Source organism: Suillus subaureus (assembly GCF_016647635.1).
Source record: "Suillus subaureus strain MN1 chromosome Unknown BJ212scaffold_8, whole genome shotgun sequence".
Lineage (NCBI taxonomy): Eukaryota > Fungi > Basidiomycota > Agaricomycetes > Boletales > Suillaceae > Suillus > Suillus subaureus.
In genome coordinates this window covers 722,417-743,375 of record NW_024538564.1, presented here as the reverse complement: position 1 = coordinate 743,375, position 20,959 = coordinate 722,417, and the positions used below count along the sequence as shown (strand labels likewise).

At 48.7% G+C, this 20,959-nt stretch overlaps 8 protein-coding genes across 8 annotated transcripts; 5 read left to right on the top strand and 3 right to left on the bottom strand.

Moving 5' to 3' along the window:
- Positions 1 to 367: 367 nt before the first annotated feature.
- On the bottom strand, positions 368 to 1,165 carry BJ212DRAFT_1445835 (COPII-coated vesicle protein; the record flags this gene model as incomplete). Its single annotated transcript, XM_041338159.1, has 5 exons — positions 368 to 397; positions 451 to 653; positions 718 to 755; positions 812 to 951; positions 1,016 to 1,165. The coding sequence occupies 5 exons, from the start codon at positions 1,163 to 1,165 to the stop codon at positions 368 to 370; spliced, it is 561 nt and encodes a 186-aa protein (XP_041195716.1).
- Positions 1,166 to 1,176: 11 nt separating this feature from the next.
- On the top strand, positions 1,177 to 2,389 carry BJ212DRAFT_1029906 (RanBP1 domain-containing protein). Its single transcript, XM_041328876.1, has 6 exons — positions 1,177 to 1,248; positions 1,320 to 1,363; positions 1,412 to 1,498; positions 1,575 to 1,678; positions 1,733 to 1,884; positions 1,937 to 2,389. Exons 3-6 carry the CDS (start codon positions 1,466 to 1,468, stop codon positions 2,224 to 2,226), a joined length of 579 nt encoding a protein of 192 aa, XP_041195715.1. The 5' UTR covers positions 1,177 to 1,248; positions 1,320 to 1,363; positions 1,412 to 1,465; the 3' UTR covers positions 2,227 to 2,389.
- Positions 2,390 to 2,677: 288 nt separating this feature from the next.
- On the bottom strand, positions 2,678 to 5,013 carry BJ212DRAFT_1266702 (P-loop containing nucleoside triphosphate hydrolase protein; the record flags this gene model as incomplete). The annotated part of the gene is made up of 16 exons (XM_041330595.1): positions 2,678 to 2,815; positions 2,864 to 2,870; positions 2,933 to 2,967; positions 3,020 to 3,251; positions 3,307 to 3,322; positions 3,375 to 3,498; positions 3,566 to 3,669; positions 3,723 to 3,934; positions 4,026 to 4,060; positions 4,114 to 4,151; positions 4,201 to 4,207; positions 4,264 to 4,360; positions 4,419 to 4,539; positions 4,591 to 4,685; positions 4,739 to 4,803; positions 4,861 to 5,013. 16 exons carry the CDS (start codon positions 5,011 to 5,013, stop codon positions 2,678 to 2,680), a joined length of 1,479 nt encoding a protein of 492 aa, XP_041195714.1.
- A 233-nt stretch (positions 5,014 to 5,246) lies between these two features.
- Positions 5,247 to 7,709, top strand: BJ212DRAFT_1478554 (mid region of cactin-domain-containing protein; the record flags this gene model as incomplete). Its single annotated transcript, XM_041339726.1, has 10 exons — positions 5,247 to 5,494; positions 5,544 to 6,096; positions 6,147 to 6,239; positions 6,286 to 6,519; positions 6,569 to 6,871; positions 6,921 to 7,216; positions 7,267 to 7,306; positions 7,357 to 7,526; positions 7,582 to 7,642; positions 7,695 to 7,709. 10 exons carry the CDS (start codon positions 5,247 to 5,249, stop codon positions 7,707 to 7,709), a joined length of 2,013 nt encoding a protein of 670 aa, XP_041195713.1.
- Positions 7,710 to 8,110: 401 nt separating this feature from the next.
- Positions 8,111 to 9,361, top strand: BJ212DRAFT_1030047 (uncharacterized protein). Its single transcript, XM_041328877.1, has one exon. The coding sequence runs from the start codon at positions 8,354 to 8,356 to the stop codon at positions 9,191 to 9,193; it is 840 nt and encodes a 279-aa protein (XP_041195712.1). The 5' UTR covers positions 8,111 to 8,353; the 3' UTR covers positions 9,194 to 9,361.
- Positions 9,234 to 10,156, top strand: BJ212DRAFT_1266512 (uncharacterized protein; the record flags this gene model as incomplete). Its single annotated transcript, XM_041330577.1, has 2 exons — positions 9,234 to 9,532; positions 9,583 to 10,156. The coding sequence occupies 2 exons, from the start codon at positions 9,234 to 9,236 to the stop codon at positions 10,154 to 10,156; spliced, it is 873 nt and encodes a 290-aa protein (XP_041195711.1).
- Positions 10,157 to 12,679: 2,523 nt separating this feature from the next.
- BJ212DRAFT_1340139 (uncharacterized protein) lies at positions 12,680 to 16,734 on the top strand. Its single transcript, XM_041335090.1, has 17 exons — positions 12,680 to 12,831; positions 12,896 to 12,915; positions 12,967 to 13,032; positions 13,095 to 13,177; positions 13,234 to 13,380; positions 13,428 to 13,534; positions 13,583 to 13,673; positions 13,727 to 13,957; positions 14,007 to 14,742; positions 14,794 to 14,862; positions 14,915 to 15,111; positions 15,161 to 15,493; positions 15,546 to 15,732; positions 15,785 to 16,053; positions 16,108 to 16,374; positions 16,427 to 16,555; positions 16,610 to 16,734. Exons 1-17 carry the CDS (start codon positions 12,752 to 12,754, stop codon positions 16,634 to 16,636), a joined length of 3,039 nt encoding a protein of 1,012 aa, XP_041195710.1. The 5' UTR covers positions 12,680 to 12,751; the 3' UTR covers positions 16,637 to 16,734.
- Positions 16,735 to 17,599: 865 nt separating this feature from the next.
- Positions 17,600 to 18,862, bottom strand: BJ212DRAFT_1266049 (uncharacterized protein; the record flags this gene model as incomplete). Its single annotated transcript, XM_041330535.1, has 2 exons — positions 17,600 to 18,554; positions 18,612 to 18,862. 2 exons carry the CDS (start codon positions 18,860 to 18,862, stop codon positions 17,600 to 17,602), a joined length of 1,206 nt encoding a protein of 401 aa, XP_041195709.1.
- Between the last annotated feature and the right edge of the window lie 2,097 nt (positions 18,863 to 20,959).

Genomic DNA, 20,959 nt, shown 5'->3' with positions numbered 1-20,959 from the left:
CCTAACGTACGCCATAATTGATAGTTTGGGACTGCTGCTCGAGGACACTGATATGCCTGTCTGGCAGGTGTCCCTTGTTTATAAGCTCACCGCTCCGAGAGGGAAAGATAGACTGGACAGTGGATCATGTCAAGTTTCTTGCCGGCTACATCACTGACAGCTCTACGATGGCTATTTTACTCAACTTGAGAGTTGCAGAATGTGTTGTCCGCTATCACGGGATGCTTATATCTTTCTGACGGCGATGAAAACCGTTGTGCACTGAACGGTTAGTTACGTGCGATCCTTTCTTGGGTATGAGTGTCATGACTTTGAGACACATCCTGAAGTGGTAGAAGCGAATATATGATATTCCCTGGTCCATGCACTATATAACGCGTTTTACTTCAAAGAAGCTCTATAGTCATAAATCAGTTTACGGGAGCCAGCAAACGGGGAGTTACAACACACCTTAAGGTAATACACCTGCCACGCGACTACCGCGAACAATACAAGCGCTTGGAGCACAGACCACCACTTCACACGGTCGCAGGTGCTTTCTGCCGTGTCCCGATGCCTACGCTCGCGGACGACAATATATTCTTGTTCGTCCTTGACAGATGTGAGACCTATAGCTAGAGAGCGGATCTCGCGCTCAACGGGAGCAGTGATATCTGCTGTGAGAGAAAAAGAAAAGTCAACAGTCTGGCAAGCACGGCTGAAGGTAGGCACACTCACCTTCCTCTGACACGTATATGATACCATGAACGTTAAAGCTAAGCACACCCCATAAGTATAGATGCTGGGAAGCCGCGGGGATAGAAAGCCATACCTAACCATCTTGTCCGCCACCGTGCTCATCTGGTTAGAGAAGCAGTACTCGTATCGGCCATCCTTTTCAGCTGTTATGGATGTCGTGCCGGTGCTTTCACGAATGTGTTTAGTGAGGACATTGTTTTCTGGATCCGTTAGCTACACGCAGGGCATCAGTAAGGCCGCTGTCGAGGATAACAAAGCATTTATATGATAGGCATACCCAAAAGTCAATGTCGAGGTGTCCACCCTCTCCGACCTGGTATGTAACTGTCATTTGGTCATGTTCGTGTAGGTCCTCGAAGAAGCACTCTTTTCTGGAAGCTGTAACTTCAATCATGTGTGCAGAAGCAAAGGAAATTAGAGACAGCATCGAGAGGACGAGCCATGGCGCATGTCGCCACGACAGAAGGACTGTCATTTTGAAAGTTGTACGGCGAATTTGAGTGGCAGAAGGTGCGTGTTGTCGAGAAAACTCTGTCCAAATTGGGAAGCTAACAAGGCTCCCGGGGACCTGCTGATCATAGGAGTCTTCGGGGTCCCGATAAGAAATCGAATCAGTCTTTGCAAAGTTGAGTGTTCTTTGTGATCTTGCTCGTAATCGTAATCTCAGTCTCAGTCATTCTGTCTACTCAAAACCAGATTCCCCTAGAGGCACTACGAACTAATTACAATGGCAGATACTTCTGATCCACTCGCACCAAAGGTGAGTCTCTTGCACGAGACCAGTCTAGCATGATTAACAACTGACGAGCTGTGGTGTTGTGGCGTGATGTAATCAGCCAGAGGGCGAAGAGATTGATCCTCATTTTGAGCCTGTTATCAAGCTTACGGAACAAGTGGAGGTAAAGACCTACGAGGAAGACGAGGATGTGCTCTTCAAGATGTGCGTTCTCGTACCCCTTGACCCACTGACTACCATCGTTTAACCCTATTGTAGGCGAGCAAAGCTCTTCCGCTTCGATAATGGCTTAAACGAGTGGAAAGAACGCGGTACTGGCGACGTGAAACTTCTCCAGCACAAGGAGACGAAGAAGGTCCGTCTCGTAATGAGACGCGACAAGACCCTCAAAGTTTGCGCCAACCACCACGGTTAGTTTGATGTTTAGTCTCTTTGGTTCTGCTTATATCGAGAGAAATGCAGTCTCCGCAGAAATGCGCCTTCAGCCTAATATTGGCTCTGACAGGAGCTGGGTTTGGAAGGTTGCTGCTGACTACACTGAAGAACCGCCGACCGCCGAAACCCTGGCCATCCGCTTCGCAAACTCTGATAATGCAAATGAATTCAAGCGTCAATTTGAGTTGACACAGAAGATAAACAGCGGCGCCTCTCTTGACGAGAAGTCTGCGCCCGAAACAGAGGAGGAAGAGGAAGAAGATGGAAAAGAGGAAGAGGAAGAGAAAAAAGCGGAATCGCCAGAAGAGAAGGAATAATGATGTACTGGATGAAACGATCCCTTCGTCTCTCCTTAAAGCCTCTTTCTTGTTGTGACGTCTATCCGTCGATTTGCTTTCATGAGTGCCCCCGCGACACCACCGCTCGCTGCCGTTTCATTTGATCAAGTAATGTAGATCACTTACCTACCCTGCCTTACGAAATTCATCCGACATGTACTGGAAAAAGAGATGCGTCATGACAGGAGACAGTTCCCCACCTTCATCTCAGTGGGAATGAACTTCATCTTCACCTGGTCGCGTTCACGCGGTCTCGTGACCGTATCTGCGTTCATCCCGTCCAAATCGAGAAAGACGAACGCTCTGAAGAGTCTCGGATGAATCCTGTGACCCGCGATACATGCACGATAATACATTCCAAGAGAGATGCACCTCTCGCCACATTATCGAGTAAGCAGATTTTCAAATCTGCTGCGTCAGATATACACACCTACAACTGACGCCTTTCTGTTCGCTGCTCCTCATCCGCCCAGGCCGCCCAAAACGCGGGACCATCCCCACGCATCCAATAAAGAGCTGGTGACTTGCCTAGCACCATGTCTCCCGTTATCAGGACATAACGGACATTCTTAGACACCATTAGCGTGAGTAGCGGTCAGGAGAAGAAATATCACACCGATCCACTGGTGAGATGCCAGAAAACAATCAACAAATATATACAACAGTAAGAGGATTGAGAACTCACGGGACTTCGTACATCGCATCTAACAGCAATGACTCCTGCAGTATTTAATGAGCACGCCGATGAACTTTCCGGATAAACAAAAGCTACCATGATTCCCCTCAACCCTCTCGCCCCTCCGCCTCGTTCGACAGCTCGCGAACAAATTTGATCAATAGATGCTGTTGTAAACCGAATCTCCACGCCCGAGAGACCAAACAGTGCGGTGTACTGGCTAATAAGTGACCCACGGACGTCGGTCAGAATGCGGCGTAAATCCTGGGTGCTGAGCGGGGATAGTGTAGTTAAGGTTGGGAGGCGAGAGATAAATTCAGGAATAAAGCTATGCAGGAAAAATGAATTCGAAATTTTGACACAGCATGCGACAAGGGAGTTACCCGTATTTCACCAGATCTGGATGCAGGTTTGAGGTGTGGGAGGGGTATTTTAATAAAACATGACTTACCAGCAGGTTCAATCATCTCTAGTAAGTTTTCTGATGATCGGCGGTTCGACGTAAAGAACGGCAAGAAACCCTTGCTGTCGGAGTCTTCCTCTTTCGGTGCGAGGTTTGCAGTAAAACCAATGGACTGCATTTACGGGAGTGTCAATCAATAAGAGCCGGGTAAGGTATTGGATAGAGAATGAGAAACATACACCTTTGCTCACCCGCCGCTTCACGACGGTATCAAGCCCCACGAACGCACCGCTAAGGATAAAGAGCACATTTGAAGTATCAATATGATAGGTATCAGGTCTCTCTGGCTGACGTATCAGCACTCTTCACGCAACCATATGTTCCGATGAGACTTACGCTGTGCAGTAGCTGGTGAGCCCCGCCCTCGTGCCGTAGGTGCTGGGGGTTCTAGTGACGATGGCTTTCCTTGCACAGTGACAACAGAACCCTCCATCATTCGTAAAAGAGCTTGCTGCACTCCCTCTCCACCGACATCTCGTGAGCTCTCAGTCGTAGATGAAGATTTACGTGCAATCTTATCGACTTCGTCAATGTAGACTATGCCTGTGCTGTAAGTGATATAAGAAAGTAGAATAAACAGCGACGAGAAAAGCTGAAACCAGTAACAAAAGTTATGAAGAGGGTGAAGGTGAGAATTACCTGGCGCGATACGAATCCCAATTGGCTGCTTGCAGCTAGGTAGTACGGAATGAGACTGTCCACACGTCTTCAGCTTATATGCGCTCACCAATCGTTGTATGCACATATCAACATCCTCCCCGACATCTGGAAAAACATCAGCTGACCTTCAAGCGAGGCAGTCAGTCGGACTCACAGCCAGCCTGGTTGGACATAGTAAGGGGTGAAAAGCTTGTAAGGATAGTAGAAGTTATCGCACCTGCGTGAAAGATGTCGCGTCACTGACGGAAAATGGAACGTCAAGGACGCGTGCAAGGGTACGCGCGAGTAAAGTCTTCCCTGAGCCTGTTGGTCCTCTGTAGTAAACGATATTTCTGAGCAGGGCATACTTCCATATGAATGTTTTCTGCATACATTACCAGTACATTGCTCTTCTCAAATAACGAGACTGGTTGTCGCGGTTGGAGTGGTAATTGATGTGGGAGGGCACGCTGGGGGTGAGGATGTAAGTGTGCAGACGACACGCCAGAGTGTGCTGAGCTCATTAGCATCCTCTCTGACTGATAAAAATATAAATAGCAAATACCATCATCCGCATTTGCTTCGGACCATGGGTCCGCACCACTCTCATCGTCAAAGGCGGCAAGATTTGCGCGAACACGGGTATAGTGGTTGAATACACTTCCCACTGGCTCAGTTACACATCCTACAGAGCAGTACGCATGGATGCTCACGCGACGGAAAGGACCTTCTTTGCAATTTCCTGCCCAATTACATATTCATCGAGGTATCGCACAAGCTGTCAGTAACAAGCCGTGAGCCTTTCTTTTGGTAGAAACGCGAGGATGGCTGTCACCTGTCGTGGCGTCGCTAGTCCAGATCGTGGCAGAAACGAGCCATCACCCTGTTCATCGCTCGAGGGATACTCATATCGTGCCTGCGTCTGGAGATTGCGGGAGAGAACCCGCAAGGAGTGCACTCGGTAGGTGTGCGGAAGCCTCGATATCATGGCTCCTTGTGGTCAGCAAAATTAGCGCTCGCGCCCGCTATTATACAACTTGCAACCCAGTAAAGTGAGAGTCGACGGAAGAAATAAAAGAATAGATGTGATGGACACAAAATCTCACAAGATGTCATCATACAATTGCAAGAACGGTCTGTGTAAACAACGCCAAACACCGTACTTCCTGGAGCAACTCTGAAGACGGAAAGTTGGCCTGAGTTATCGTCAAACTTGCCAGCATGGTCCATCATCGCTCTCGCTCATACGATCGTGAAAAAGACCACAGTTACAGGAGCCTTTCACATAGAGAGTCGGAAAGAGACGGAGACCACGCCAAAGACAAGAAGGGCTTTTCTAAAAGGGACCCACCAGACGAGTACAGGAAGCGGCGGCGCAGTCGGAGTAGGGATAACGACGAGGACCACCCGCGCAGACAGAGAGAGCGAAGTAACAGTAGAGGCAAAGATGAAGAGCGCAAAGACAAGAAGTGTGTATTTGTTATCCATTCACATCGATGCCCCACTTACTTGAAGCAGACGCAAGCGCGACAAGTCCGAGGAGCGCAAGGCCCGCAAAGCGGAAAAATTGCGCATAAAGGAAGAGGAAGAAGCTCGTCAGGTTGCTGAACTTAGTGTGTACAGCGCAACCGATAATCCCTTCCACGACGTCAACCTCGGGCAGCAGTTCCGCTGGCATAAGAAGAATGAGAAAGACCGTAAGCAAGGTCTGTCCCTTGCGGAGGCACAGCGTAAAGATGCAATTAGAAGGCAAGATGCTAAGGAGGAGCTCGAGAGGTTGAACAGACGCAGAGCGGAACGGGAAGCGGAGCAACGCCTGCGAGAAGAGGAAGAGTCGCGCATGGCAAGAATGGCAGAGTCTGCTCAGATGTCGGAATGGATAGCGAAGGATGGGGAGTTCCAGCTGGACCAGGAGCGAAGCCGGGCTGCTATTCGCATAAGGGAAAAGAGGGCAAAAGCTATCGACTTCTTGGCCTTGAATTTGAAGTATGCACATCCGCTGGACGAAGATCATATCGAGGACGATGCCGGGCTCGAAATTGACCTCGACGAGCCGTATAACATTCTCGACGTATGGATATTAGACCTTGAATGCCGTCATGCAACTAACTGGTTCCACAGAATCTTTCGCCTGACCAAATTGACGAACTTCATGATGACATTGAGCGTTACCTCTCACTCGAGACCTCTGAGGTGGACATCGACTTTTGGACGGTGTGTTAGTTGTGTCTGTTTTGCCTTAGCTGATTATGTCCCTCAGAATATGATGGTGGTCTGCAAAGACCGTATCGACAAAATTAAAGCCAGTGAATGCATGGGGGTAGAAGCGGCGGTCGCTGTGGAATCAGAAATCACTGCACTTTTGTCTGGTAAAAGCTACGACCATCTTGCAACGCTTCAAAAACAGATCCAGGCAAAGCTTGCAAGCGGCGAACCTATTGATACGGACTACTGGGAAGGGCTCCTCAAGAGACTACTGGTTTGGAAAGCGAAGGTATGCTTCTTCTTTGCAGATGATACTGCAACTAACTCTTACACGACAGGCAAAGTTGAAAAGCCTGCACGAAGTCGTCGTTCGCAATCGACTTGAGCAGTTACGCAAGCGCCAGCGCGACGAGGCTCTACACGCACAGGAGGAGCTTCTTGCTGGTGTTGCTCGATCAGCAGCTCAAGGGCTGAAGGACGCAAATTATGTTGCACCTATAACTACAGCAGAAACAGACACACACGAGGACATGGAACCTTACGATAGGTCTATGAGTCCGCCACTGATAGACATCACGAAGTTAACGGAAGATGAACGTGAAATCGATATAGTGACAGAGCTTGACGACCTTCGTGCATTGGTAGGCATCGATTTTCGCGTGGGTTGAAATTCCGCTTATTGTTGGACAGTTGAAACAACGCCGTACGGTCGCTGCCTCGCGCTTCGTGCCTAAGGCTGCTCAACCTATGGTTGAAGTCGAAGTTCCAGAAATTGCAAGCGGTGCTGACCTCGCTTCCGAAGCTTTGTACAGGGCTGAGGCAGAGAGAGAGCTTGACGAAGAGGAGGAACTCTTTAATCTTGAGGAGAACATTGCAAATCCTACGTCATACAACTGGGAGGACAAATATCGACCTCGGAAACCCAGATACTTCAACCGCGTGCATACCGGCTACGAATGGAATAAGTATAACCAGACTCACTACGAGTGCGTGGTCTATCTCCTTTCTTCGATCTTCTCTTGACACCATTAATTAGCGTCGATAACCCGCCTCCGAAGGTCGTTCAGGGTTATAAAGTATGTATTGATTACCCTACAACTTACTTCCAACTCACGTCATACTTCAGTTCAACATCTTTTACCCGGATCTGATCGACAAATCAAAAGCCCCTACGTACAAAATCGTCAGGGAACCCGGGAATGAGGACACCGTGTTGCTGCATTTCAGCGCCGGGCCTCCATATGAAGACATCGGCTTCAGGATCGTCAATCGGGAGTGGGAGTTTTCACATAAACGGTGAGCAGCCTCGCGTCCTGACTCTGTCACGCCAATACTGAACGTGCTGGCACAGGGGCTTCCGAAGTAGTTTTGATAGAGGATGTCTGTCACTTTGGTTCAATTTCCGTCGTAATGTAGGTTCTTCCATAATTAGTTCCTGTATACAGTGCTCATTCACTGCCACAGTTCTATCGGAAGTAGACGATCTCGAGCATGTAGTGGCATATGTACCGTCCCTGCAGTTTCCTCAATGTAATGTTGTTTGTTTATGTTTCTCTGCCGACTCTGAATTCGCCACTCAACTAGTCCTCGGTGGACAAGTTCCCAGGAAGACATTCGAAACAAACAGCCCTTTGTGAACTTGGGTCGCATCTATCACAACAAACAACTGCTCTCGCGTAAGTTGTAAACGTGTTTCTTGACAACAGTCCATTTTTGGAAATGATCAAGTTGTATAACACGAAATAATGAAGGACCAACAACTCCGAGTGGTGTTCGCCACTTCAACTGCTTTGTCCCACAGGGTTGTCGTTGTCCCTGCGCTTTGAGCGGATAGAAATCCTCAACCTATAATTTCATTGTCCTAGCTTTATTTCCATATCGTTCCGGCGGCGGCGAGCACCGCTCGCTTTGGCTTTGTCCATAGTGCCCTCGAGAGCGCCACAAACGTGATCGGAGGTCGAACCGCTTGAACAACTTGTGGACGTTCACACTGCTCCTGTGTTTGCCCTGTTAGAGTGGGGGTGCGATACAAAAGGCGCCCCGCATTTACTTGGATTTGTGCAGTTCGTCTGTACTCCCTGAAACAGTATTCAACATCCCTGTTCACACTCGTATTGACCATAATGACTGCTACCAGAGGTAATCTTGCTTCAAGGTACTCTTCGAAACGTCCACCTCTCCACAACCCGTGCTTCAGAAAGCCAAGATGGGCTTGTTCCCCTGACGCAGACACCCTTCCGCCACCGATCTTTGACAGCGGAAATATGAAGACCGGCAGGGGCACGATCGAGGCCCCGCAGGCGCTTAGCACCACATGCATGGAAGACCCCTTCGCCCGTTCACGGGCAACACGTTCCTACTTCGTTGATCACCCCCACCTCGTGCAAGGGGCTGCGGAACCCCCACACGACGTAAAAGCGTGCTCAACTCAGACGGAGTTACAAAAGCTTGGATTATTCCCTTTTGCTGCTGCCAGTTCCTCGAAAGTTGCCCGAGGCAACTTTGCGAGCGCCTCCTGTGGGAGCGGGCCCTCCTACTCGCTCAAGCATCGTCTGTTTGACATGTCTCAGCCGTCGCGCTTGCCGCCTCGCTTACGTGCCCTTTCCAAGGATGTCGCGCTGAGACACTCAGCGCCCATGGTCCCTCCTGGTCTCGGTCATGTTGTTTCTCTGCCTTCGGTCACTCGTCCTGGCTGTGTTTCCCAGGCTCCTTCTAGCGTCGCCAAAGGGAGACATGGTACAGAGAGTCTTCTCTTCCAGTTGAATTCGGACGGTGTCGCCAGGGTAGTCACAGCTTCCTCAGATACTCCTAAACATTCGGGTGGCACCGCTGTCCCTCGGGTCATAGCGTCCAAAAGTCCAGACCTTGATGGCATTGCAACTGCGTTCTCTAGCCTTTCCGCGCATTTCATGTATTCGTTAGCTATCAAAGCCGGCGCAGATGAAATATTCCCTGACCCGTGAGTCATTGTTCGGCAAGGCATTCAACTTAATTATTCATTCAATGTGCAGGGAATTGGATGGGCGAAATTACGTGACCTCCATTATCGGCACTCGTATTCGATTCATTCTGGAATCCGTCAGCAACCCTCAAATGGTTGTCATTCATGCGTTGTGGTACATCTCTAAGATTACCACGGCAGAAATAGGTCAAGGGAATGATTTCCTAGGAGTCTCGATCTTCAACCATCTCCACTGTTGTGGCGCAGCCACTTTCGACGAGCTTCTCTTCTCCGCTTTCGTTGTCGTTGCAAGGTTGGCCGACAAACTGGTCAACGATTCTTACCTCCCGAGTAAGACATGGTGCGTGGGGCCATTCTATTTGATGACTTGACTGCTGAAGCTCTGTCCAGGGTCAAGACAGCCGCAATTCCTTCTTCCACCCTCACTAATGTCGAAAAGACCGCGCTGGCATCCCTCGGCTATCTCGGGTACATCCCCAGTTCGTCATTGCATAGCTGGGTGCTTGGGCTTCGTATCTCCTCCAGCCAACTCTCTAGCGACAAAAGTGTCGTCATATTTCGCGTTCTTGATGATATGCTCGCTGTCAGTGAAGCCACAGATGTTAACACGACTTTTATCCGATACCGCGGTCGGAAGAAGAAAATTGCTGCGGCGCCCCGCCAGGACCCTCTGATGATCCACGCACCCACTCCGGTCAAGCCCTTGACCTGTCTCCCGGATCCCAGTGACTGGTGTCCTGAGGCAGACCCCATCGTCAATAAGAACCCTCGTACGATGGGTATTGCCCCAGGCAGTCACAATTTTGCACCTGAATCGAGGCAGCCTACGACAGCGTTGGATTTACTGGAATTCATTACCCAGGGGACCTGGGGTGCCGCAGTTGGGGGTCCTTTGAGCACCATTAGTGCTCATTTGGCCCATTCTGTAGGTCGTTATGGTCCTTGCCAGACCACTCTGGGGTGAAAAGCCACCATCGCTCCATCACATTCGTCTCCTCACTATGATCTCCTTGCTTTCCCGTCCCCTCCAGTATGCTTTGCCTTCTGCGTCGTGTGGTGGATCGTAACGAGATCATTGGCACCATAAGTTGGCAGCATTTGCAGCCTCCGCCAAGCTCAGCGCCAGCGCGCCGGCTTCGGCCAATGTAAAGCTCATGATGGACTGTATAGGGTTTCCTTACCTTTTTAGTGTGTGCTATACGTCTCTCGCGCACCTTGACTTTCCACCCTTTGCTGATCGATCATTTTGTTTTGGATATTTGTGGTTCTTGTAGTTCGCTGTAATACCGTTGTCGTTTCTTGTTATACCAGGTTGAGGCGGTCTTCTTTGTTAATGTAAGCCTTAAGGCGTCGGACAAGCGTCCGATGGACGCAGTTTGCAAGATCGTCTTGGTAAGCAACACGCAATTTTAAGAGGTTGAAGTTGGCGATGGCGAGTGCCAATTTCAATTGCTCCGCTCAACAATGTTCTGGTTGACAGTAACTAGTAGTAAGTACCAACTTATGTGTTGCTGCGCATATGTTTTACTAAGTATGCACCCCTTGACTAATATTAAATATTCGGTAGTTTTCTCGACGGCCTTCGTTTGAGTCGCCGTCGTGCGACGTGCTGTACAGCGAGAAGGTTATAGCCCTTGGGCCTGGCGCTTCACTTCGAAGGTGCAGCGCCACTCAGGTGGCTCAGGCTGTGACAAGCTGTCAATTGTTCGTGAGATCCTGGTCTTCCTTGGACAGACTATCGCCACGCAATGAAGGAACAAAGGCCCCCGATACCTGTTCAAGTTGTTGGGTTACCGCCTCAACGAATCCTCGACAAGTTCGCGAAAATGCAGCCACACCACCTGCAACGGCTTCCGTTTGATTGAATTGGGTGCGGTGCAGGTATATATTTCCCATTGACGACCGGCTTGGATAGACGGTGACTTATTGTTGAGATTCAAGTTCACGTGGATCATGGGAATGAGATGAAGTACCATCACAATTGATCGAGTCGTCACTTCCTTAGCATTTTCTTCATCTCTAACTGAAATCTCTTGTCATCAAAAGATTCAAAATTGGGACAATGTCTGGGAGAGGTGACATGTGACCTGTTCAGTAATTTTCTTCTGTTAGGGCCTTCCTTCATCGTAGAACTTGGTAGATCTCATATGGATTCACTCTCTTGGCATCATTGACAAACGATTCAAAATTAAGGCAATGTCCAGGAAGGTAAGTAATGATTCCTGGTGACGTGTGCACCACTGACACTCACTGACCGACATAAATGCCAGGTCAATAGGTAACCTAATCCCTACCCAATCATCACACCATGAAGTTGAAGTTGGCAATGGTGTCTTGGATCAAGAACTTCTCCAACTAGTACCACTATTCGATCGCCAGGTACGTTTGAATGTTCCAGGATCGAAATGTTCAATGGTGAATCTTCTTGCAAGTACCAGGTGTGCTGTGCTATAGTTTTTATGCTGGTGCTATAATTGAGAATTCGTTCAAGTGAGTTACACCACTACGGACTGTTAGAAATAGCGCACCAGTAATTCCGCAAGTTTTGCGTCGACCAACCCCCTGTGAATCACTCACCCTGGCTCTTCCATCAGTGCTCTTCCCGCTGGATGGTCATAAGTGTTTTCCCAAACAATTATGCCTTTTCTTGAAATTATATGATCACAATGCAGGTATACCACCATCTAGCGGTGCGGAACGTTAGACAACACGAGCTCGATGACCACTCTGCTGGTTTAAAGAGGTATTCGTTTTCTCTCTTATTCTAGTCAATGCTGATAATCTTGTGCAAAATGGATATGGAGAGCTGATGGGCGTCTGGCAGATTCGAGTGTCACATTTTGCGATTGTTTAATGGTGGATAGTCAATGCATCACTTATGTTTGACTTATGCCAATGATACCGATGATTTTGAGGTACCTCGAGCAGTACTGAATCATATAGCCTTCAACAATTGTGTGCGACGTCAAGGTATTCTACTATAATTAGGTCATAAAATGTAGAGTGCCCTTTGAGAGTGTTACTCACGGCATCAGCGTAGTCTTTGCGTTTGGGTATCGAGGTAAGAACATATGATACTAGTGTCATCGCATGATAGAGGTGGAATTCAATGCAAATATATAGTTGGGGCTCCTCGGTAGCAGCAGCAGTGCTTACTTGCTGCCACCAGTCGGTATGGAAATTCTTGTTTCTGGTAAGGAAGAGCGTATAGATATAGATCGATATGTGGGAGTATGCCCACTGGGTGCTAGAATTTCAAGGGTGCCAGTGAGCGAGACAGGGGTCATAATACAACTTGAAGAAGAGCTGTGGGTAGGTGCCAAGGTGCACTGGCAGCATACCCTCTAGGCGTAGTTCTTCAGGCCCGTACTATAATACATGTCCTGGCTTAACTGGTCGGCTCTGTCATCCCAGCATGCTCGTCAGACTCACAACAGAGTCCCAAAATTGGTTTAGCCATGCTTAGTCATCGGTAAGCGTACTGACTGTATTACTTAGATTCAGCTGCGCCGCGATCTTATCTTTCACCACCACCTACCTCCATACGCATATATTAATAATGGCAGATGCCAGCAATCTTGCAGCAAAGATGGATGTTGACGAGGCCGCGATTGATGAAGGCTTGTACTCTCGTCAACTGTAGGTGTTGCTGTCATCCTGTGTGGCTCGCATCGCTCACTTGCAATCCTACGTGATTTTGCAGCTATGTTTTAGGGCATGAGGGTTAGTCATGTTGTAAACAACTGTCCCCTGTTTGCTGAGTGATGTGTGCAGCGATGAAGAAGATGGCTGCCTCTAATGTACTGATCGTCGGGTTGCAAGGCCTTGGAGCTGAGATTGGTAACCCTTTTGCCAACAAGCATAGTTCCAACAAACTCATTTCACTCTCATATATTCTACAGCCAAGAATGTTTGTCTGGCGGGAGTCAAGTCCGTAACGCTGTATGACCCAGAACCGGTCACCATGCAAGATCTCAGCTCACAAGTGCGTGCTTAGGCATCACACTGCCTCAAGATTTGTCATTGAAACATTGTTCACAGTACTTTCTTCGCGAAGAAGATATCGGAAAGCCGCGCGCAGCGTCCACCCTACCTCGTTTAGCCGAACTAAATGCTTACGTCCCCGTCCGAAATCTTGGAGGAAATGCAGGACAAGAAATCTCAGTTGATTTAATACGAACTTTCCAGGTAAGTTCATGCACCGTCAGCCACATTGTGATGTCGATTTCTTCCAGGCCGTTGTATTGTGTGGCGTCTCTTACGAGAAACAAGTTGAGATCAACGACTGGACACATCAGAATGGTGTTCACTTTATCTCAGCAGAGACCCGTGGTCTTTTTGGGTACGTGACGACTGTTACCCCCCTTTATATGTTATTGATCGTGATCAGCTCCGTCTTTAATGACTTTGGTCCAAAGTTCACTTGCGTGGATCCTACAGGCGAGCAAGCTCTTACCGGAATGATCGTGTCAGTTGAAAAAGTAAGTCTTATGAACTATAACTGCGATGTCCTATCTATACTATCATTACATAGGACAAGGAAGGACTGGTAACATGTCTGGATGAATCAAGACACGGCCTTGAAGATGGCGATTTCGTCACATTCACTGAAGTGCAGGGCATGACTGAGCTGAATGGTTGTAATCCTCGCAAAATAACAGTGAAGGGTCCATATACTTTCACCATCGGTGACACTTCTGACCTGGGAGAATATGTCCGAGGAGGGATCTTTACCCAGGTGAAAATGCCCAAAATCCTCCAGTTTGTAAGTTATACTCCGGTCTCATTAGATTATAATTGACTTTTCTCTCTAGAAATCCTTGCGAGAGTCGCTTGCAGCTCCAGAGTTCTTCATGACAGACTTCGCCAAGTTCGATAGACCTGCTACTCTCCACGCAGGGTTCCAAGCTTTATCACAATTCAAGGCGCAACACCAGTGTCTACCTCGTCCCCGAAACGCAAAAGATGCTGCTTCCCTAATAGCTTTAGCGAAGAAAATAGATGCGGATGCTGACGAGAAGATTCTCACAGAGTTGGCATATCAAGCGACTGGTGATTTACCTCCCGTCGCCGCTGTAATTGGTGGTTTCGTGGCACAGGAAGTGCTGAAAGCATGCTCTGCGAAGTTCCATCCTATGCTCCAGAACTTGTATTTCGATTCTTTGGAGTCGTTGCCAAGTACACTGCCGAATGAGCAAGATTGCCAACCGCTTGGCAGCCGGTATGATGCACAAATTGCAGTGTTTGGCAAGTCTTTCCAGGATAAACTTGCCAATCACCGTCAGTTCCTCGTTGGTGCAGGAGCAATCGGGTGTGAGATGTTGAAGAACTGGAGCATGATGGGTCTCGCTACCGGGCCCGATGCTACGATTCATGTCACCGACCTAGACACCATCGAAAAGAGCAACCTGAACCGGCAATTCCTCTTCCGCGCCAAAGATCTTGGGAAATTCAAGTCTGAAGTTGCAGCGGCAGCGGTTGCAGACATGAATCCAGCTCTCAAGGGTCATATTCTCTGTAGACAAGATCCTGTTGGTCAGGCGACAGAAAGTCAGTCACTTATCATCTTCTGTATTGTCCCCATTTTGAATTTCTCCCAAGATGTCTTTGATGACGACTTCTTTGCGGGACTCGACGGTGTCACAAATGCATTGGATAACGTTGCTGCACGTAAGACCCTCTCCAGTTCTCTGTGATGTTCGTCTAACGACACTCGTCCTAGGTGTATACATGGATCAACGTTGCATTTTGTACGAAAAGCCACTCCTAGAATCCGGTACCATGGGCACGAAAGGCAATACCCAAGTCGTAATTCCTCATCTCACCGAGTCGTACTCGTCTTCGCAAGATCCCCCAGAGAAGCAGACCTTGTCATGCACGGTTAAAAACTTCCCGAATGCCATCACACACACGATTGAGGTGCGCTCTTTAGTTTTTTCTTGATTAGCACGGACTGATAGCAATACAGTGGGCTCGGCAAGAGTTTGACGCAATGTTTGTTAAACCTGTGGAATCTGTCAATCAATATCTTTCGGAGCCCAACTACCTTGAGAATTCCCTCAAATACTCGGGCCAATCACATGACCACGTCTCCCAGATTGTTTCGTATCTGGTTACCAACAAGCCGTTGACTTTCGAGGAGTGTATTATCTGGGCTCGTCTGCAGTTCGAGGAGAAGTTTAATAACGCTATCCGGCAGCTTCTCCACAGTCTTCCGAAGGATCATGTTACCAGCACGGGCCAGCCGTTCTGGAGTGGGCCGAAGAGGGCACCAGACCCACTTGTGTTCGACTCTTCAGATGTACGTCAGCCAGTATGCTGCTAGACCTTGACGTACTGATTATTTTCCTCAGCCCACACATATTTCTTTCATCATTGCCGCAGCCAATCTTCATGCCTATAATTATGGCCTCCGAGGAGAGACTGATCCTGCAGTCTTCAAGAGGGTTGCAGACTCTGTGATCGTTCCCGAGTTCTCTCCAAAGAGCGGAGTGAAGATCCAGATTACCGAAAACGACCCTGTCAATCAATCGTCTTCTGGTACGTTCACTCATTTTTAAGACTGTCACCTGCAGAACGTGATTCCTTTCAGATCCTGACAACGTCTCCGACTTGATCAAGAAGCTGCCTCCTCCTTCGTCACTGGCTGGCTACCGTCTCACTCCTGTCGAGTTTGAGAAGGACGATGACACTAACCATCACATCGATCTCATCACCGCTGCGTCAAACCTTCGTGCGATGAACTACAACATTACCATCGCCGATCGTCACACCACAAAGCAGATAGCAGGCAAAATCATTCCTGCCATTGCTACCACTACCGCGCTCGTTGTGGGTCTGGTGTGTCTTGAACTTTACAAGGCGAGATGTTTGTCCTCCTTACCCGTCGGGTGCGCTGACGGGTGCGCTTTGTAGATCATAGACGGGAAGAATAAGTTAGATGACTTCAAGAACGGTTTTATCAACCTTGCCCTACCTTTCTTCGGTTTCTCGGAGCCCATCGCTGCCCAAAAGAACAAATTCCAAAACACTGAATGGACCCTTTGGGACCGGATGGAGTTCAAGAACGATCCGACACTCAAGGAGTTCATCACTTGGTTTAAGACTCACCACAACTTAGATGTCAGCATGGTTAGTCAGGGTGTGAGTATGCTCTGGAGTTCGTTCACCGACAAGAAGAAGGTTCGTAATGTGTGCGATTAACCCATGGCAGCTGCTCATGTAAATCATTTAGAGCACTGAGAGGATGCCTATGAAATTCAGCAGGCTGGTAGAGCACGTCAGCAAGAAGCCTATCCCTCCGCACACCAAGCACCTCCTGGTTGAAGTCATGCTCATGGATGACGAGATGGAGGATGTTGAGGTATACCATGAGAGCCATATATTTGAATATTTCATTACTGATGACATTTTGCAGGTCCCTTTTATCCTGATAAAGATCTGAAGGCAAGCAAAGAAGTCCCATGTACTACATAGACAATCAAGTACTGTATGATTGTGTCTGAATGCCATCTTCTAAACGTCTAACGTGTTTGCGCGCTCATGGGGAACATACTGGAGGATAGCATTCAAAGCGAAGTATCAGAGCGTACGTATGAGAACCAGTACGTATGGCGTGTGGGCTTCACACTTGACTATCGAGTGCTAGGGAAAGGAGGTGCATAACTTCTTACCTACGGAAAGGAGCTGAAGGGTGAAAAAGAAAAGCTAAAAGCTAAACTAACCACCAAAATGGGTAACGGATGATAAGACAGGAGGAAAGGGAGCTACCATAGCAGCCAAGGCGGAAGGATAGGGAATGAGGGAATAGCAAATGTTTTTGTAGCGTTAATAATTTTCTGCGTTTTTTTTTTAAGTGATTTCGTTATGCGTACTGAATGAGAAAAACGTAGCAAAAAGAAACACCAAAGCCGAAGGCAGGAAAAAATAAAGTCGTGAAAGGTTATTAGTTGAGGAGCATGAGGATACCGAAATGATAAGTGGATACATCGACGATGAAACAGTCAACCGAACGCCGCGAAAGTTCAATCGATGAACACGGTATGGCACAGATAGTCCGAGATCGTCGTCTTCACACCAACTTCAGCCGGCGAGAAGAGTGAGTGCGGACGCGCATATAAATAAGAATATATGCGATCGAAATGATGAAGATCAAGAAGATTTGTCCCCGAGACAGGATGGATATGTCTTGAAAGGGTGGGGATCGTGTTTGTATAGAACAGTGCCGGCGACAAAGAGAAAGAAATCCAGTATTGACAACCGCGAAAGGATGGATAGAGAGAGCGGAATTATGACGTGGCACATAGGTGGTGCCGTCGGAATCGATTGCAGTAGTGTTAAAAGCCGGAAAACACGAAGAATTGACATCTAAGATGCGCGCGCAAGCATCTGGTCCAGAAACATATCTTCAAGCACGAACCCAGGACGACTGGTAATTGATAGGTGGATGGGGGCCAAAGAGGACTCTAGGTGCGGGGAATCCATATGCCTCAGCAGACGGCCAATTAGAATTTGCCATCGGTTGAGAGGGGTAACCTGTTCCATCGAATGACATACGAACGTGACCACACTGATAGTCAAAGCCGATAGGATATGAGTAGGCAGAATTAGGCGGGGAAAATGCATCAGCGTCACAACGTGGTTGTGAGGGCGGTACAGACTGTGAATAATAGTAATCATTCGAAGGAGCCGCTGGTTTGGAATACGGAACACTAGAATAATCCGGGGGGAGTTTGACAGGCACATAAGCAACTGCAGGCGCCCAACATACCGCTGGTGGCTGAACTGGCATGTATAACGCAGGACGCTCACTAGCACGGTGGATGGGCTCATCAGCTGCCGGGCTCCATTTGGACGGAGGAGGAAGTGCGTTCCTGGTCGCAGACTCCCGAAGCTCTCTCCGCTCGACCTCAACTCTTGAAGTCAGTTCTGTACTGCGTCGGCTTGTATCACTGCCATTGCTCACGCGGCGCCTTGGCAAATACTCTTCCCGAAGCGGTCCATCCTCATCGAGATCAATGTCGTAGGCTTCGTGGGAAGGTTCGGCGCACGTTTCTGTCTCATTGAACTTTGTCTTGTTCCTCTGCTCGAAGCTGAGGAAGACGGGTTCCGAGCTGGGATGCGTGAGAGGCGCTTCCATGATCTCCTCAATGACTTTCCGAACGATTGACTGAGGATTTGAAGAGGGGCGGGAAATCGGTTGGGCATATGGAGGAGGCGAGAGCGAGACATGATACGAGAACATATGCCCCAGCCACTGGCGCCAAGCAGCAGGCGATATTGTCAAGTCATGGGAAAGGATATCCAGAGCAAGCGACTCGAGCTTGTTTAGCGAGTGGACAGGAAGTTTGCAGATAGTGTGCCTGAAGGGAGGGAATTGGTCATTTTGACCGGAAATGGACTTTGAATGTGGTGCTTACCATGTTTTGTTGGAGAAGGTATGGTCGTCAAGCCACTTATTCGCCAGCATGAATCCAAGGACGATGAGTCGGAACGTGGCATTGGCCTCCAACGTTTTCCCGTCAATTCCGCTGCTTGTATCAAGCAGTTCGGCTCTAAATCTCCGTTCTTTTACCTCCAACCCTAAAGTGACCCCACTAAAGTATACTGGTAATCGAGCGATATACCACATAGCGAGTAACACGGCAGATGGTTGTAGAAGCGTCGACATTAGAAGGGAGTGGACTGCAGCAGATAAGTGCATTGGTGCTGTAGGGGCTAGCTTCTGACCGCTCATCGAAGGACTGTAGAAGTCACATTAACATTGATCAGAACTTTAACCGAGGAAATTTATCGTACGTGTAACGAGAAACTGCAGGTGGAAGGGCAATTGAATTCTTGCAAACTTTCCAAACATATGAAACGATCCAGTCCGCCATTGGCTCCGCGAACATCTTGTACTTCGTTGACGCAGATGGCGCCGAATCAACAGAAGCGACCGACTCTTGTTTGATCTGGTCTCCGCATTGATAGTCGACCATATTGCAGGAATAGAGTCCATATTGATGTAAACTATCTTGTGTAAGCGGGACTCGCTCGGATACTGTTGTTACGTCGGATGTGGCGATTACACGGTCCACGTACTCTGCGAAAGGAGTCATGGGACCGATGGGACTAGAACCCAAGTCGCCATTCATCATATCGTCAGAGTCCTCCTCCAGCACAGGTGCGAACCGAGGCCATACATAGTCGTACGTAGAGGAATCATCCGGACTGTCATAGCTCTCAGCACCCCAAACGGGTACATATGTAGAGGGCCTGTGCTCGGCATGTATTGGCTGGCCAGCGTCACTCGGCGAAGTGTTCGAGGCATATTTTTGAAGGAAGGCGTTCAGGGGCGGAAGACATGCCTCCGCATGATTTCCTTTACTGACTTGCACGTCGGCCGTACTAGTCAACCCTTGGAAAAAAACCCGTTCTCTCCGTTCTTCAGAAGTGGAGCGCACGTCATCCTCCCAAATGCGGCGAGTTTTGGTCCTCCTCCAAGAAGGCAGAGAATTGATCCACTGATCACGACTGCCGAAAGACGGCGGTGGGCCCCTCGGAGAGACAGGTAGGGTGTGCTTCAGATTATGAAAAACAGAAGAGTACGACTTTGAAGCGTCTTCGGTTTTGGAGTACTTATGAACTTGATGCGACGGCTGTCGGGGAGGGACGGGGACTGGCATCTGCAAATGAAGAAGGACAGAGAGGAGAGCGTCCGATGGACTGCAAAGTGCAGCAGCGAACGACTCTGATATCTAGTGGTGAAGGTGCCTCCCGAAGGATCGAAGTGGAAGCGAAAATCGTAAGATGAGTCGTAAGCAGATCCAAGAGCAGAAGGAAGAGAAATGGAAGGTGATGAGTGGCAAACGCGCAGCAAAGGCGTGCCTTTTTGTATGCTCTGAAATTTGGATGAGTTATCGATGACAAAATATCGGGGGGTCACAGCAAGTACTTACCTTGTACTACCGAGAGCGTCTTCGACTTTGAACCGAATCTGAAACCGATACTCGAGTGAATCGATCGCAACGAAGCAGACGCTGTCGCAGACGATGAGCCGAAACGAGAACGGTGAGTGAATTGGCAAGAATGTGACCGACTGCGAAGTCGATCCACAGCCAGAATCGTGGTTGAAAGAACGGAAGAACCCAAAAATTCTTATAATGTTATGATTATGTCAGAATTTCTCACAGTCGTTTTTGATTTGGTTCCGCTTGGGGACTCGGGGCGCAGGGAACCATTGACTACGACCAGGCTGCGATTACTCAGACCACGCCATGAAACCACGCCATATACATAGGCTAGCCTGCAGTTCGCTACAAAGTCTGCGTACGCGTCTCTGCCGAGCATGTTCAGGTAATAATTACAAACGTGGATGAGTCAAGCGAATCATCTATTGATCCTTAATCGTTCCGTGAAATGACTCAAATCGTGGACACGAGGACGCCTTACTACGCCCACATATACTTAGCCACGCCATTTTGGAACGCCACTGTCATCGCTATCGAATCATCATTTCACCCAGAGTCCAGATAGCCATGCGAATTCCCTCATGACTGAGTCAGGAACTAGTTTAGGACTACTTCCGGGCACGCTTTGTTTTCAACTTGGATCGTGATGGCAGCAGCAGCAGGCACTGCAGAGTGGCCCGATTTGGTCCTGGTCCTGATCTTGGCCATGTCAGCCACATCGATAAGAGCAGAGACAGGTCCAAGAACAGGGTCTTTGTACGACATGGCATTAGGGAGTTTATATAAAGCTGCCAGGTTTTTCCCTGAGAGACATG